Source organism: Eleutherodactylus coqui, chromosome 5, assembly GCF_035609145.1.
Source record: "Eleutherodactylus coqui strain aEleCoq1 chromosome 5, aEleCoq1.hap1, whole genome shotgun sequence".
Classification (NCBI taxonomy): Eukaryota; Metazoa; Chordata; class Amphibia; order Anura; family Eleutherodactylidae; genus Eleutherodactylus; species Eleutherodactylus coqui.
In genome coordinates this window covers 59,773,690-59,792,046 of record NC_089841.1, presented here as the reverse complement: position 1 = coordinate 59,792,046, position 18,357 = coordinate 59,773,690, and the positions used below count along the sequence as shown (strand labels likewise).

At 50.2% G+C, this 18,357-nt stretch overlaps 1 protein-coding gene across 1 annotated transcript in view; it reads left to right on the top strand.

Annotated features, from left to right (window-relative positions):
* Positions 1–12,467: 12,467 nt before the first annotated feature.
* Positions 12,468–18,357, top strand: part of LOC136627480 (elongation factor 2-like) — a 36,466-nt gene continuing 30,576 nt past the window's right edge. Inside the window, exon 1 of the mRNA XM_066602614.1 lies at positions 12,468–12,570. Coding sequence (XP_066458711.1) covers positions 12,568–12,570 — 3 coding nt within the window. The 5' untranslated portion in view covers positions 12,468–12,567. The remainder of the gene's footprint in view (positions 12,571–18,357) is intronic.

Genomic DNA, 18,357 nt, shown 5'->3' with positions numbered 1-18,357 from the left:
TTATGTCACGCGCAGAGGGCCGGGAGCCCCTGGAAAACTAAAAACTATCTGCTCCTGGTTAGTATAAGTAGCCGAGATCAGGGGGCTATCACTGGGAGCCGCTGTATGTGGTTCCCGGTCACATGTTCGCTGCTATCCAATGGATAACAGCGATCATGTAAAAGTTTTTAAAAAATTTTAAAAGTGTAAAAAAAAATAAAAAAAATTATTTGTTTCATCTCCCCTCATGGATCCTATCCATGAGGGGAAATGAAATTAGGTACCTAAGGCCCCTGTATTTTTTCGCAGACCTTACCCCAACTTTTGCGAATGTGTCCATTGCCAAGATGGCGAACGCATACGCAAAAGCTGCAGATTGCCGTGGTAATTTTAAAATCTCCCCGCACCTGGCTGCTAAATGTAGCTGAGAGCCCGGAGACTACGCGGTTCTTAGTCACATGATTGCCTTTATGCAATGGATAACGGCAATCATATAAAAGTAAAAAAATCTAAAGTTTTACCTCCCGTCACGTATCTGTTACCTAGGGCATGCGGCGATGTCCCTCGACGCGATCCTTATCCGTGGATCTTTCCCCAGCTTTGGCGGATGCGCCCATCTCCAAAATGGGCGCAGCAGCTGGGTAGGGCCCGGGAAATTTAAAATCTTCTTGCTCCTGGCTACTAAAGCTAGCCGAGAGCTTGGAGCAGTAACCAAGGGCCATGGTGAGTGGTCCCCCGTCACGTGATCCCCGTTATCCAATGGATAATGGCGATCATGTAAAAGTTAAAAGACAGTTAAAGTTTGATGCTCCGTTCGGTTTGGGCCCCGTTGTGCATACGGACATAATATTAGGGCCACAACGGGTATGTTTCTGAACACGGAACAAATAGCGGGTTCCATTTTGGGGTGAAAGTCTTCACTTATGTATGTACTGTACAAAAAAAACTGTTTTTAAAAAAAAATGACACAATTGCCAAAAAATTGCAAATCATTATTTTTTTCTTCTGCTTTGCTTCAATTCATTCAAAAACTGTGGAGTCAAAATGCACAGTACACCCCTAGAGGAATTCGATAAGGGGTCTAATTTCCAAAATGGGGTCATTGTGGGGATTCTCTGTTGTTTTGGCTGCTCAAAGGCTCTACAAGTGGACAATGGGGCCTAAAACACCTTCATACAAAATGTCTGTTCTGAAAGGAAACGTCAGCTGCAATATAATATAATACAATATTATATTATTAATATATCAGCACAGGACCTTTGGGGAAGCTGTTCAGTCATGAAGTCAAAATTATCTATTTTACTGGTGATGAGCCTCTCTCTGTGATGGTCTTTCTTCCAGTAATAGCGGTAGGTAATGGCAGCTGACATTTCCTTGGGTGATCAGCAGAGGTACTTCTGACACTCACATTGTAACACCTGGGTAGTATCACTCCAGTCAGCTATGTCAGGATCTCTCTCTCTGGTACAGGAAAAGCCATCTCTCCAGCAGCACTGGGGCAGCTCACTCCAAACAAGGCTCTCTGCTTTCTACAAAGACAGCTGAGTCTACACACAACCAGGAAAAGGACATGACTTTTATAGCCAGTCCATCAGCCAAACAACAGACAGTTCAGGTACTATTAATATACAGCACCAAATTACAGTATTAAAATTTAAAAAAGCAGTTATGTGACCTCTCTGAAGGTTCTCGCATCAACATATACTGTATAATGTTAAGAAATAATATAAGATATATAAGTATGGGGTTGTCCTACTTCTGGCTGTTGTGCTTCAGGAAGCAGAGAGCTCTTTATACTCTGCAGTGGGGTGGTACTCCAGACTGAGACCTATTGAAGTGAATGGGATGCAGCCTGCAGTACAGTCTGCCTGTATTCCGCTTGTGCAGAAAGCGATAAGATAGCAGCATACGCACACCAGAACAGCTCAGTGCAATAAATATAGCATCTGAAACAAGCCCATAACATAAATACATCCCCAAAACCAAGCTCATAATATTAATACAGCATAAACCGACCAAAGTAAATAAACACAGCACAAGAACCAAGCTCCTAATGTAAATACAGCACCAGAACCAAGCTCATAATGTAAATACAGCACAAACCAACCCCAGTGTCATAGACTTTGCTCGTTTGATCCTGGCCAACTTATGTTTCCATTTTCTCAGTTTTGTCATTTTGTTTTCCTGTTCTGCTATTCTGCTCTTCAGTTTTGCTACATAGCTCAACCCAGTATAGAAACAGTTAATTTCTTTTTATGTACAGTAAAACCTCTACTAGTATTGACATCTACTAAGGCTGTTTTTTAGCCAATATTTTGTCTCTAGTCACATCGGTTGCCTTTAATAACACCGGAGTGTGCCGCTCCGCGTGACCTTGCTGCTGAACCTGCACGATCTTCTGTTCGGCATCTCTTTCTGCTGCTAATGCAACCCACCCTTCTGCATCATCGGCGAATTGTAATATACTAGTACAGTACTGTACAATTGCACTCCAATGTAAAAGCACAGAGAACACAGTGATAACACTGAGGACAGATAATGATGTAACCTGCAGTTCTATGTAACACCAGAGAACACAGTGATAACACTGAGGACAGATGATGTACTGTAGTACAGCAGATGTCACCTGTAGTCCTATGTAACACCACAGATTACACAGTGATAATGCTGAGGACAGATGATGTAGTAGATGTGACCTTCAGTACTATGTAACACCACAGACAACACAGTGATAACACTGAGGACAGATAATGATGTCACCTGCAGTCCTATGTAACACCACAGAGAACACAGTGATAACCCTGACGACAGATGATGTACTGTAGTACAGCAGATGTCACCTGTAGTCCTATGTAACACCACAGAGTACACAGTGATAATGCTGAGGACAGATGATGTAGTAGATGTGACCTTCAGTACTATGTAACACCACAGAGAACACAGTGATAACACTGAGGAAAGATAATGATGTCACCTGCAGTCCTATGTAACACCACAGAGAACACAGTGATAACCCTGAGGACAGATGATGTACTGTAGTACAGTGGATATCACCTGCAGTCCTATGTAACAGCACAGAAAATACAGTGATACACAGTATTATTTTTGGTATTAAAGACCATATTTATACTCTATTCCAGTGATGGCGAACCTTTTAGAGCCCGAGTGCCCAAACTGCAACCCAAAACCCACTTATTTATTGCAAACTGCCAACACGTCAGGGGGCGGGGTTTATCAAGACGTATGATTTTACCCCCGTCGTTCTAAAAAGGACAGGGCTGCTTCAAAATAGACAGGGTGCAGATTTTGATTGCTTTTTGGAAGCGGAAATGCTGCAGAATGTCCTCAGCGGAACTTTCTGTGGAAAATTCCGCAGCATTTCTGCATCCAAAAAGCAGTCAAAATCTGCACCCTGTCTATTTTGAAACAGCCCCGTCCATTTCCGCTACGTGTAAACATACCCCAGCGGTAATAGTGACCCCGCCAGCGATAATAGTGACATCCCACAGCGGCCCCCCAGCAGTAATAATAGTGACACCCCCCCCCAATAGTAATAATAGTGACATACTCCAGCGGACCCCCAGCAGTAATAAGAGTGACATACCCCAGCGGACCCCCAGCAGTAATAATGCCCCCCAACCAGCGGTCCCCCAACAGTAATAATGCCCCCCTCCCAGTGGTCCCCCAGCTGTAATAATGCCCCCCTGCCCCCAGCGGTTCCCCCAGCAGTCATAATACCCCACCAGCAGTCACAATGCCACCCCCCAGCGGTCCCCCCCAGCAATAATAATGCCCCCCTCCCCCCAAGCGGTTCTCCCAGTAGTAATAATGTCCCCCAGTGGTTCCTCCAGCAGTCATAATGCCCCCCCCCCCCCAGCGGTTCTCCCGGCAGTCATAATGCCTCCCTTCCCCCCCAGCAATTCACCCAGCAGTCATCATGCCTCCCCTCCCCCCCCAGCGATTCTCCCAACAGTCATCATGCCTCCCCTTTCCCCCCCAGCGATTCTCCCAGCAGTCATCATGCCTCCCCTTTCCCCCCAGCGATTCTCCCAGCAGTCATCATGCCTCCCCTTCCCCCCCAGCGATTCTCCCAGCAGTCATCATGCCTCCCCTTCCCCCCCCCCCAGCGATTCTCCCAGCAGTCATCATGCCTCCCCCCCCCCCCCCAGCGATTCTCCCAGCAGTCATGCCTCCCCTCCCCCCCAGCGATTCTCCTAGCAGTCCTAATGCCAGCCCTCAGCCCGCAGCCCAACATACTTACCCCTCCTCCTCGTGGGAGCACCGTTCCTCTCCTGCCTGATCCCAGGTGCACACTGACGGCAGAGTGCTGTTGGATGCCTCCTCCCCCTGCTCTTGCGGAACCAAGTAGGAGACGTTGGGGGACGGGGGAGGAGGATCCTGGCTGCATACTGACTCACAGTGTGCGCCGGGATCAGCACAGATAGCAGCGCTGAGTGAATGTCGGCAGGGGAGCTGCAGCCCCTGCAGGCATTCACTAATGTGGTGAGCGGCCGATAGTGACGCATGCCAGCAGGGAGGGTGCTGCGTGCCGCCTCAGGCCACCACTGCTCTATTCAATGTGGTTTGGTGTGTTTTTTGGAATGTCTAGAACAAATTAATTGGATTCACATTGATTCCTATGGAAATAATTAACTCAAGTAGCAACGGTTTCCGGTAAAGCCGATTGCTTTCGGACAGATTACCAATGTTAGTCTGATTGGTCTGTGTGTGGACAAAATGGAAGAAGCTGAGCAATTCCCTTCTGCTTTGCCTGGTACCAGCCTATCCAGAATTTGCCAGTGTTACTCCTAAGCACTGAGTGAGAGGAGCCACCATGCAGTGCTGAGTGTACGTTTTCCAAATGTGAGTGTTGACTGGTAGAGAGCTGGAGAGAGAGCGTAGGAGAGTGACCAGGCACAGAACCCCAGATAACTTGGACTGTGGACTCATCTGTCATCCTGTAAATCCTGCCTGTCACACCACTTCTGTGTTTATACCGTTATTCTGCTGGCGTATGTGAAGTTTGGACTGTACTTATTTTTTTTTCTGCAAGTAAAGGAGCTTTACTGACCGCTCCCAGTTTTGCTCATAACATTATCTCTGTGTGTGGACTACTTTATTACCAATTTCTGGATTAACCGCAGAGGACGGGACAGTGGTGTCACGAGTGACAAAAAGGACTTAAAGGGGTTGTCTCGCGGCAGCAAGTGGGGTCATACACTTCTGTATGGCCATATTAATGCACTTTGTAATATACATTGTGCATTAAATATGAGCCATACAGAAGTTATTCACTTACCTGCTCCGTTGCTAGCGTCCCCATCGCCATGGATCCATCTAAATTCGCTGTCTTCTGGCGTTTTTAGACGCGCTTGCGCAGTCCGGTCTTCTGCCTGGTGAATGGGGCCGCTCATGCCGGAGAGCTGCTCCTCGTAGCTCCGCCCCGTCACGTGTGCCGATTCCAGCCAATCAGGAGGCTGGAATCGGCAATGGACCGCACAAAGCCCATGGTGCACCATGGGAGAAGACCCGCAGTGCATCGTGGGTGAAGATCCCGGCGGCCATCTTGGTAAAGGAAGAAGAAGGAAGAAGGAAGACGTCGCAGAGCGGGGATTCGGGTAAGTAATAAAATTTTTTTTTTTTTAACACATCCTTTGGGGTTGTCCTGCGCCGAACGGGGGGCCTATGAAAAAAAACAAAAACGTTTCGGCGCGAGACAACCCCTTTAAGGTAAACCATAGCATGGGTTGCCCTGTGAAACACCCCCAGCAGTAACTTAGATGGGTCCCATGCTTCCCCAAGGGGAGGAGATGGTAAAGCCCTGTGACAAGTCCTGCTATCTCCTCCGCTGTGAACTCTCTCCTCAGACACTGCACTTGTTTGTTTATCCATCTGCTTCAATGAAAGTTTTTGTTTTACAAATGGCCAGCCTACACCTGTCTTACTACAAGGTCTCACTCTAAGGGCTAATGCCCACGGACGGATTATCACTGCGGAATTCACGGCCAGAGGCCCGCCGCGAATGCCACAACAATGTCCATCAACAGACATGCTGTGTTAAAAGATTCTCCTCTGCCCACAAGTTGGGGTCTGCTTGCCACAGGATCGCCCACTTTGGGATACCGGAGTGGCCACCTCACACAAAATATGCTCCAGAAACAGAACTTTTTCTTTAAATCTGGCTCCTGCCAGCCTTTATTTACAGCATACAAAGAGATTATATACAGTACACAAAGCTTGGGGTTCACAACCCACAGGGTTCTGTCACTAACCCCTCCTGGGGCGTCTGGAGGGCGTCTCTTCCTCCTTCAGACCGGGTGACAGACCCACCTGGTCCACACTGGACCTCAGCTTGCAGCCTGTCCTGCACTGCCAAGCTGTAACCTTCCCCTTGTTTCTGGCAGGAACTGGCTTAAATGCAACCATTTCCTGCTACACCCATCAGGTGTTAACTACTTTCCTGGTATCAGACTGCCTGACTAGCACACTCTACAGGTCATTCTGATACTGCACTACTACAATAGATGCAATACCATAACCAAGCTCATAACATAAGTACAGTATCAGAACTAAGTGATTGTGTTGCAGGGGCACCAATGGGCTGACAGCGGTGCCTTGGAACATCAAAGAGGAGGAGAAAAAAGCCAGGAGAATGATTCATGAAAGTCCACAAAATGCCGCAGGAAGATGATTTGACTGGGTGGACTTAGGGTGGGCAATCGCCCACATAAACTGGTGGCTGGCACCACAAGGGTCTTATGTAGCTAAGGCTAGCAATGGTTGCACTTTGCTGATGGCAGTGCATTTTCTGGATGTTTTGTGCATCAATTGCTCCTCAACCAGATTCCTGGATGCGGGGATTTACAGATATAACACGTCACTAGAGTTTTTTTCATGGGTCGCCCTGTGGTATTATGTTCTGTAGGTGCATCTGCAGTCCCATGGTAAAATGCTGATAACTGGTAGCGCTATGACAGGCTCCGCTCACTACTTCCTCTATGCCTGCTTTAAACTTGGAAATGTCTCTGCTTATAACCACCAGGAGGTGATTGTTTTGCACTTTTCTTCATGCCAATAGGAGACATAAATAGCTACAGATCGCCTCCTAGAGGTGATGCCAGGAAGCAGAGATTATTGCAAATATTTCTTTGGAGATATAGAGGCACATGTTTTATTAAACAATGGAATTGACACAAAGCTACCCCATACCCCACATGCCCATGTGATTACTGCTTTATTTCTGCTGGGATGGGTTTTTCCTGTTGCACATTGCATTATTCTGCTGGTGTCCAGTTTAATCCGCTGGACAAAGACAACCGCTGGCCAGAGCGCAACATCAGCACAAACACAAAGGGAGGAGAAGTACTAAAGTAAAAGGTTGCAGTGGGAGCAGGGGTCACCGCCAAATCCTTACTGTAGGGGTGGAGCAGCCATATATATTTACAAGACTGTCATTTACATTGTAAGATACAACCCAAATCCCAAAAAGTTAGGACACTGCGCAAAATGTAAAGAAATGTGAAGAAAAAGAATGCAATGATTTGGAAATCTCATCTAACCATATTTTATTCACAACAGACCATAGAAGGTGAGAGGGAGACATGTTTCCATTTCATTAAGAAGTTGATGGCAGCCACACATCTCACAAAAGTTAGGGCAGGGCCGTGTCTACCATTGTGTAGCATCGCCTCTTCTTTTTATAACCGTCTGTAAACGTGTGAGTTGGTATCAGGATATTAGGACAGAGATGTATGGAGGGACGGGTTTCTATATGACATTATGTGCAAGGAGGTATGAGGACATTAGGTAAGAGATCTGTGGAGGAAAAGGTGTTGACAGCCTTAGGCCGGCTGCACACGAGCGGATTTGCATTGCGGAATCCGGAGCGGGTGTCCAACTCTGGATTCCGCAGCAAATGCAGCCCATAGCATGTTATGGAAAAATGCAATTTCCTGCCCACGAGCGGAAATCAATTGCGATTTTCGCTCGTAGAGAAGAAATCACAACATGCTGTGATTCTATGCAGCTTCCATACCGACGGCTTCCATTGAAGTCAATGGAAGCCATCCACCCTGCAATCATCATGGCGGAAAGGTCGTGGGATCCGTGTCATTGCCTGGCGACGATCCAGCACAATCTGAACTGCGCCTGTGCAGCGGCCAGCACATCCGCATGACAGAGTAGGAGACGGCGGACAGGTACGCTGGGGTCACAGCCGGGCATAGGGTCGGATCCCGCATATACAGTATTTACTGACAATACAGTATTTTAACTGGATTCTTTGAATGATGAGTAATTAGTGAAGGAATTGCCAGAGGAGATAGGGGAGTAACGAAGGAAGAGGTGGATTTGCCAGGATGCATTGTTTACAAGTTGCTATGGAGACCGTTGGTCCCTCAGCAGCAACTTGAAAAAATGCAGGGCACGCAGCCCCACAAACACAGAGACCATGCTCACATCCCATCAGGTCCAGTGCCCATCTTCTGGCTTCCTTGTAGCCGGCAGGACCTTGTTTCAATGTGTTTACCTCCAATCATCAAGATTATTGGGGCCAGTGATAAAAAAACTTCTTTTCATATACCAAATTATAATTATACGTTTCATCTGTAATTTTTTATTTTCATTTCGAACTTTAATATATTTTTATGATGTTAATAATAGTTATAAGTTAATAATAAATTCAACGGTTTAAAGTTTTTTGTTGATTGTGTTGCTTTATTAATTTTTATACAGCATTTTAAAAAGTCGATACATCGAAATATTGATAGTTTTCCACCGATATTTTCCAATAATCGATAGTTTGTTCAGTGATAGTCGATACTATCAACTCTCGATATTTTTGTATCGATGTCCCAACCCTAGAGAGGAGTGAGTCCCTTCCAGAGAGAGAGAGCGCACAAATCCCATTTGATTAAACCAGGTACCCATTCACACTACAGGCATCTTTTCCCCGTGTGGCCATACACGATTAGGATCACCATACAGAGGTACGTAATTGTGACACCCACGTGGATAAGATGCGACGTACATCCAGGCTAAGCCGTCTTCTTAAAGGGGTTGTCTCGCGAAAGCAAGTGGGGTTAAGCACTTCTCTATGGCCATATTAATGCACTTTGTAATATACATCGTGCATTAAATATGAGCCATACAGAAGTTATTCACTTACCTTCCCTGCGCTGGCGTCCCCGTCTCCATGGCTCCGTCTAACTTCAGTGTCTAATCGCCCGATTAGACGCGCTTGCGCAGAAGGGTCTTCTGCCTTCGGCTCGGTCTGGCACGAGCGGCGTTCTGGCTCCGCCCCCTCTACGTGTCATCGCGTAGCTCTGCCCTGTCACGTGTGCCGATTCCAGCCAATCAGGAGGCTGGAATCGGCACACGTGACGGAGCGGAGCTACGCGAAGACGCGTAGAAGGGGGCGGAGCCAGAACGCCACTGCTGCCGGACAGACCCGAAGGCAGAAGACCCTTCTGCGCAAGCGCGTCTAATCGGGCGATTAGACGCTGAAGTTAGACGGAGCCATGGAGACGGGGACGCCAGCGCAGGGAAGGTAAGTGAATAACTTCTGTATGGCTCATATTTAATGCACGATGTATATTACAAAGTGCATTAATATGGCCATACGGCCATACAGAAGTGCTTAACCCCACTTGCTTTCGCGAGACAACCCCTTTAAGTAATTTCTGAGTGTATTTGGAGTAATTCCTGTCTTTTACCTCCTCTGGAGTATACCCAGTTTCCAGGACTGGTGGCATATAGATAACGTGGACTATAAATCCGTATTGTTCCTGTGTTTTTCCTCTACACCTCTGAGCTTCTGCCTGTAACTTCTACAAGTGAATGATGCTTGTAATTACCTGATATACCAAGTAAAGTTTTACCGGGCCTTAACTGAGGACCCGAGGTACTATACACAAGTCTCCGTGTTTTTACTCCGCCGCATAGATTAACGGTGTGTGGGAACGGTGGCGTCACGACGTGATATTTACGACTTCACCCCTCATCCTGAGGACTACTGGCCCCATCCTCTGCTGCGGTAACTCCCTCCGGGATCAGGATTTGGTAAGTGCCACCGTGACAGGTCCATGCACTACACCCTCCCAGCTCCAGCCGTATGCTTGGGTAGAGAGTCATTGCCTGCAGTATCCCATGCATGGGTGTTGCAGAAGCTGCAGCGGCCTCATTCAATTTTCAACTGCAATTTAAAACCACTTCACAGGTGCGACATGAGGCGTTTTTGCGGGTAAATCATACTTTGGCAAGCACAATATTGGTCCAAGTGTGCAGATCCACACCAAAATCCGTGTCAAAATCTACACCATTTTGATGCGGTTTGAGATGCAAAAATGATGTGAATTTCTGCTATGTGTGAATGTACTCTAAGGCCCACTTCACACGAGCGTATGTGAATTTGCGCGCACCTTTGCACTGCGTATTTAAGGCCCACTTCACACGAGCGTATGTGAATTTGCGCGCACCTTTGCACTGCGTATTTACGGAATGAACAATCCGGACCAGACCTGTGGGATTCCTGGCTGCAGAATCGCAGACAGCCTTGCACTCATCAGGGATACTGTGCAATAAATCAAGGACCGCCATGTGTCCGCGACCCTGGTCAGCCTCGACCAGGAAAAGGCCTTTGATCGCGTTTCACATGTGTTCATGAGCAAGGCCCTGTAAAGGTTCGGGCTGGGGGAAATGTTCTGCTCTTACTGATATACCGAAAACTGACCCCTTCCCAATCCTCTCTGGGGTCAAACAGGGCTGCCCTCTTTCACCTCTCCTTTTTGTCTATGTCATAGACCTCTTCGCAGAGTCTATCTGGCATAAACCAGAGATCAGAGGGATCACCATACTGGGACCAGACCATCAAGTAATCAAGTGCTCACTCTACAGGGACGACGTGACAGCTTTCTGAGCAGATCAGCGTTTGCTGACTGCGCTCGTCCTAGACCTGCGAGGAATTTGGCAAGGCTTCAGGGGCCAAGGTCAGCCCCGGGAATTCGGAGTCCATGCTATTCATGGAGTGGACCCAGACTACCTCTTTCCCTTTCACCATCCACCCAAACTTCATCAAGATCCTAGGAGTCTGGTTTGGGGAAGAGGGAGCAGCCCTAAAGTCTTGGCCAAAGTTTGGCAAAAGTGAACCAAAGATAGGACCCTTGTACTGTGCAACGGAACCCTACCCATGCTCCAGTACACGGAACAAGCCTGGCCACCTCACGTGACCGTACGCCAGGCCATCACCAGGACCGTCTTTCGCTTCATCTGGGGCTCCAAAATGGACAGAGTAAAAGGGACAATAATGTACAAGGAGCCCCGCAGGGGTGGGAAGGGAGTCCCTGACATTCCTACTCTGCTGCGGGTTTTCTTCGTGTGTGACTGCATCCGCAGGACTCTGAAAACAGAAGAACATGGCTCTGCGGGCCGCTCCATGTCCCACTTCTTTCTCCTGCCCCTCTGGAAGAGGCTGGGGTGGGACAACTCCTATCCCTACAAGTGGGAATCCCCCTGGTACTATCAGGACATTCTCAAGTTTGTAAGGGAACACCAGCTGGACGAACTCAAGCCGGACCTGTGGAAGACCGTTCACAAGCTCATCAGAGCAAAGGACCCATTGGAGGCCATTCCAGGACTGCCCATAGCCACTGCTAAGATGGTGTGGGAAAACGTGGCCTCCGACAGACTGACTAACGAACATAAAGACATGGCATGGACGGCCATCCAGGGGGGCCTCTCTGTGAGAACCCTCATGCACGCCCGTGGCCTATGTAGCAAAAGGAAGTGCCCGAGGTGCCCACTTGCTGAGGAAACACCCATGCACCTTTCCTGGCAGTGCCCAAATTTGGCACCGGCCCTCCTGGACATCCTGGAATACAAACTAAGACACTCTGTTCCTAGGAGCAGCCTAACGCACCATGCTGTACTTTATGGACTTTGTGCTGGGACACAGTGGAAGCCAGGAAGTGTGCCGCCTCATGAACTGCTTCATGGATGCCTTATGGCTGGCAAGGAAACGACTCTTCATGAACTGGGAGAGGATGTCCGTTCAGGACTGCCCAGCCTGCTCAGAGACTACTCCATGATGGACTGCCCGGATAGGAAGAAGAGGAGGACTAATCCCCCTGTCCTCCCCCTCCTCTCTCCTTGGTGTTTCTGTCCTTCAGCTTCGGGCCTCGTGTTCTCCCCCTGCTCCCATCTCCCACCCCCCTTCCCTCTAGCACTTGGCCGGTCTGCTTGCTGATGGTTGTCTGCAGGCATGTAGCTGTATTGTAGGGATGTGCAGTGGGGACCCGAGCCGTCCCTGAGGACGCACTAACATGACGCAGCGTGCATGGAGGTTTATTACTGACTGCGCCGCAGTATAATGTACGCTTCTGCTTTACGACTGACTGTAATAAAGTCATGCTTATTTAGAAAAGCTGCGTCAGGTTGCCATGGTGACACAGTCCGACAGCCCCCTCCCACCTCTTCTCCCGGCAGCCATTGCGGTCCGTCCCCGGCCGAACCCCCTCCTCCTTCTCTCCAGTCCTCCGGTTGTGAGGCGGCTGCTGCTTCCCTCTGCCCGGTAATCCGGAGATATCCGCCACCATGGTGAGTCCCGGCGGGGAGACCCCCGCAAGCTGTCGGAGACCTTCCGGGAGAGTGGGGACTGGACGTGTCGGAGGGGGAGACCGGGCTGTGTGCTGCGGCCATCTTATACAACATCACCTGTCATGTCTGTCCAGTGCCGCAGCATCTGACCGGGAATACAGGGGTGCAGCACTGATATCTGTCCCACTGACACTGGGATAATAGAGGGGTGCAGCACTGATATCTGTCCCCCTGACACTGGGATAATAGAGGGGTGCAGCACTGATATCTGTCCCCTGACACTGGGATAATAGAGGGGTGCAGCACTGATATCTGTCCCCCTGACACTGGGATAATAGAGGGGTGCAGCATTCATATCTGTCCCCCTGACACTGGGATAATAGAGGGGTGCAGCACTGATATCTGTCCCCCTGTCACTGGGATAATAGAGGGCTGCAGCATTCATATCTGTCCCCCTGACACTGGGATAATAGAGGGGTGCAGCACTGATATCTGTCCCCCTCACACTGGGATAATAGAGGGGAGCAGCACTAATATCTGTCCCCCTCACACTGAGATATTAGAGGGGTGCGGCACTCATATCTGTCCCCCTGACCCTGGGATAATAGAGGGGTGCGGCACTCATATCTGTCCCCCTGACCCTGGGATAATAGAGGGGTGCAGCACTGATATCTGTCCCCCAGACACTGGGATAGCGGGGTGCAGCTCTCATATCTGTCCCCCTAACACTGGGATAATAGAGGGGTGCAGCTCATATCTGTCCCCCTGACACTGGGATAATAGAGGGGTGCAACACTAATATCTGTCCCCCTAACACTGGGATAATAGAGGGGTGCAGCACTGATAGCTGTCCCCCTGACACTGGGATAATAGAGGGGTGCAGCACTAATATCTGTCCCCCTAACACTGGGATAATAGAGGGGTGCAGCACTGATATCTGTCCCCCTCACACTGGGATAATAGAGGGGAGCAGCACTAATATCTGTCCCCCTCACACTGAGATATTAGAGGGGTGCGGCACTGATATCTGTCCCCCAGACACTGCAATAATAGAGGGGTACAGCACTGATATCTGTCCCCCTGTCACTGGGATAATAGAGGGGTGCAGTGCTGATATCTGTCCCCCAGACACTGGGATAATAGAGGGGTGCAGCACTGATATCTGTCCCCCAGACACTGCAATAATAGAGGGGTACAGCATTGATATCTGTCCCCCTGTCACTGGGATAATAGAGGGGTGCAGCACTGATATCTGTCCCCCTCACACTGGGATAATAGAGGGGTGCAGTGCTGATATCTGTCCCCCAGACACTGGGATAATAGAGGGGTGCAGCACTGATATCTGTCCCCCAGACACTGCAATAATAGAGGGGTACAGCACTGATATCTGTCCCCCTGTCACTGGGATAATAGAGGGGTGCAGCACTGATATCTGTCCCCCTCACACTGGGATAATAGAGGGGAGCAGCACTAATATCTGTCCCCCTCACACTGAGATATTAGAGGGGTGCGGCACTGATATCTGTCCCCCAGACACTGCAATAATAGAGGGGTACAGCACTGATATCTGTCCCCCTGTCACTGGGATAATAGAGGGGTGCAGTGCTGATATCTGTCCCCCAGACACTGGGATAATAGAGGGGTGCAGCACTGATATCTGTCCCCCAGACACTGCAATAATAGAGGGGTACAGCACTGATATCTGTCCCCCTGTCACTGGGATAATAGAGGGGTGCAGCACTGATATCTGTCCCCCAGACACTGCAATAATAGAGGGGTACAGCAGTGATATCTGTCCCCCTGACACTGGGATAGCCGGGTGCAGCTCTCATATCTGTCCCCCTGTCACTGGGATAATAGAGGGGTGCAGTGCTGATATCTGTCCCCCAGACACTGCAATAATAGAGGGGTACAGCAGTGATATTTGTCCCCCTGACACTGGAATAATGGCGGGGTGCAGCAGTGATCTCTGTCCCCCTGACACTGGGATAATGGAGAGGTGCAGTAGTGATGTCTGTCCCCCCGATACTGAGATAATAGAGGGGTGCAGCTCTCATATCTGTCCCCCCCGATACTGAGATAATAGAGGGGTGCAGCTCTCATATCTGCCCCCCTGTCACTGGGATAATAAAGGAGTGCAGTGCTCATATCTGTCCCCCCGATACTGAGATAATAGAGGGGTGCAGCACTCATATCTGTCCCCCCCCCCCCCCCCCCCGATACTGAGATAATAGAGGGGTGCAGCATTCGTATCTGTCCCCCTGACACTGGGATAATAGAGGGGAGCAGCACTAATATCTGTCCCCCTAACACTGGGATAATAGAGGGGAGCAGCACTAATATCTGTCCCCTTGACACTGGGATAATAGAGGGGAGCAGCACTGATATTTGTCCCCCTGACACTGGGATAATAGAGGGGTGCAGCACTCATATCTGTCCCCCTGTCACTGGAATAATAGAGAGGTGCAGCGCTGATATCTGTCCCCCTGACCCTGGGATAGCGGGTTGCAGCGCTGATATCTGTCCCCCTGACACTGGGATAGCGGGGTGCAGCACTGATATCTGTCCCCCAGACACTGGGATAATGGAGAGGTGCAGTAGTGATATCTGTCCTCCTGATACTGAGATAATAGAGGGGTGCAGCTCTCATATCTGTCCCCCTGTTACTGAGATAATAGAGGGGTGCAGCTCTCATATCTGTCCCCCCCCCCCCGATACTGAGATAATAGAGGGGTGCAGCTCTCATATCTGTCCCCCTGACACTGGGATAATAGAGGGGTGCAGCACTGATATCTGTCCCCCCGATACTGAGATAATAGAGGGGTGCAGCTCTCATATCTGTCCCCCCGATACTGAGATAATAGAGGGGTGCAGCATTCATATCTGTCCCCCTGACACTGGCATAATAGAGGGGAGCAGCACTAATATCTGTCCCCCTAACACTGGGATAATAGAGGGGTGCAGCACTCATATCTGTCCCCTTGACACTGGGATAATAGAGGGGAGCAGCACTGATATTTGTCCCCCTGACACTTGGATAATAGAGGGGTGCAGCACTCATATCTGTCCCCCTGACACTGGGATAATAGAGGGGTGCAGCGCTCATATCTGTCCCCTTGACACTGGGATAATAGAGGGGAGCAGCGCTGATATCTGTCCCCCTGTCACTGGGATAATAGAGGGGTGCAGCACTGATATCTGTCCCCCTGTCACTGGGATAATAGAGGGGTGCAGCACTGATATCTGTCCCCCTGTCACTGGGATAATAGAGGGGTGCAGCACTGATATCTGTCCCCCTGTCACTGGGATAATAGAGGGGTGCAGCACTGATATCTGTCCCCCTGTCACTGGGATAATAGAGGGGTACAGCAGTGATATCTGTCCCCCTGTCACTGGGATAATAGAGGGGTACAGCAGTGATATCTGTCCCCCTGTCACTGGGATAATAGAGGGGTGCAGCAGTGATATCTGTCCCCCTGTCTCTGGGATAATAGAGGGGTGCAGCAGTGATATCTGCCCCCCTGTTACTGAGATAATAGAGGGGTGCAGCTCTCATATCTGTCCCCCCCGATACTGAGATAATAGAGGGGTGCAGCTCTCATATCTGTCCCCCTGTCACTGGGATAATAGCGGGGTGCAGTGCTGATATCTGTCCCCCTGTCACTGGGATAATAGAGGGGTGCAGTGCTGATATCTGTCCCCCAGACACTGGGATAATGGGGTGCAGTGCTGATATCTGTCCCCCTGACACTGGGATAATGGAGAGGTGCAGTAGTGATATCTGTCCTCCCGATACTGAGATAATAGAGGGGTGCAGCTCTCATATCTGTCCCCCTGTTACTGAGATAATAGAGGGGTGCAGCTCTCATATCTGTCCCCCTGTCACTGGGATAATAAAGGAGTGCAGTGCTGATATCTGTCCCCCTGATACTGAGATAGAGGGGTTCAGCTCTCATATCTGTCCCCCCGATACTGAGATAAGAGAGGGGTGCAGCTCTCATATCTGTCCCCCCCGATACTGAGATAATAGAGGGGTGCAGCTCTCATATCTGTCACCCTGTCACTGGGATAATAGAGGGGTGCAGCTCTCATATCTGTCCCCCCGATACTGAGATAATAGAGGGGTGCAGCTCTCATATCTGTCACCCTGTCACTGGGATAATAGAGGGGTGCAGCGCTGATATCTGTCCCCCAGACACCAGAAGGAAAACTGCTGTCTGTGACCTTGCAAAATTAAGTAGCAGAAAGTCTTCTGCAGTGTGGGCTGTGTGATCGGGAGCAGCACTGCAGGCTCTGTACCCAGATGGTGTGTGATGTGGGACAGTGCTGCAGTTTCTGGACCCAGGTGCTGCGTGATAGGGGGGCACGCGCTGCGGCCTCTATAACCAGATGCTGTGTGATGGGGGGCAGCGCTGCGGTTTCTGTACCCAGATGCTATGTGATGGGGGGCAGTGCTGCGAGCTCTGTACCCAGATACTGTGTGATGGAGTGGGGGCAGCGCTGCAGTCTCTGGACTCAGATGCTGTGTGATGAGGGGCAGTGCTGCGGTCTCTGGACCCAGATGCTGTGTGATGGGGGGCAGTGCTGCGGTCTCTGGACCCAGCTGCTGTGTGATGGGGTAGGGGCAGCTCTGCAGTCTCTAGACCCAGATGCTATGTGATGGGGTTGCAGTGCTGCAAGATCTGTACCCAGATGCTGTGTGATGGGGTGCAGTTCTGCGGTCTCTGGACACAGATGCTGTGTGATTGGGGGCAGTGCTGCGGTCTCAGGACCCAGATGCTGTGTGATGAGGTGGGGGCAGCTCTGCAGTCTCTGGACCCAGATGGTGTGTGATGTGGGACAGTGCTGTGGTTTCTGGACCCAGATGCTGTGTGATGGGGGGGGCAGTGCTGCGGTCCCTGGACCCAGATGCTGTGTGATGGGGGGCAGTGCTGTTGTCCCTGGACCCAGATGCTGTGTGATGGGGGGCAGTGCTGCGGTCTCTGGACCCAGATGCTGTGTGATGAGGTGGGGGCAGCTCTGCAGTCTCTGGACCCAGATGCTGTGTGATGGGGGGCAGTGCTCCGGTTTCTGGACCCAGATCCTGTGTGATGGGGGACAGTGCTGTGGTCCCTGGACCCAGATGCTGTGTGATGGGTGGCAGTGCTGTGGTCTCTGGACCCAGATGCTGTTTGATGAGGTGGGGGTAGCTCTGCGGTCTCTGGACCCAGATGCTGTGTGATGGGGGCAGTGCTGCGGTCTCTGGACCCAGATGCTGTTTGATGAGGTAGGGGCAGCTCTGCAGTCTCTGGACCCAGATGCTGTGTGATGGGGGGCAGTGCTGCGAGCTCTGTACCCAAATGCTGTGTGATGAGGGCAGCGCTGCGGTCTCTGGACCCAGATGCTGTGTGATGGGGGCAGTGCTGCGGCCTCTGGACCCAGATTCTGTGTGATGGGGGGCAGCACTGCCCTCGGTCCTCTATCTGGGGGTTTACCTGTCACCTAGTAGCATGTTGCCGTGTCACTGACTTGTCATTAAGTGATACATAAGGATGTAATGATAATAATGATCTGACTGCGGTCAGTGGTTGTCTCTTCTCTGGTGCTGATGTCACTCGCTGGTGAAGACCTGCAGCTACTGTTCAAACCTTCGTGACTAACTGTAGCGATGGGTGAATCTGGCAGTGTAGCCCCCGTGTTATGGTGCCTATACCATTACCAATGTTGCTCACTCCTGCTGGAATTGGTAGGATGAACTATCTGTCTGTGTATGGGGTGTCCCAAGTAACCCCCTGGGGTGCAGGCTTG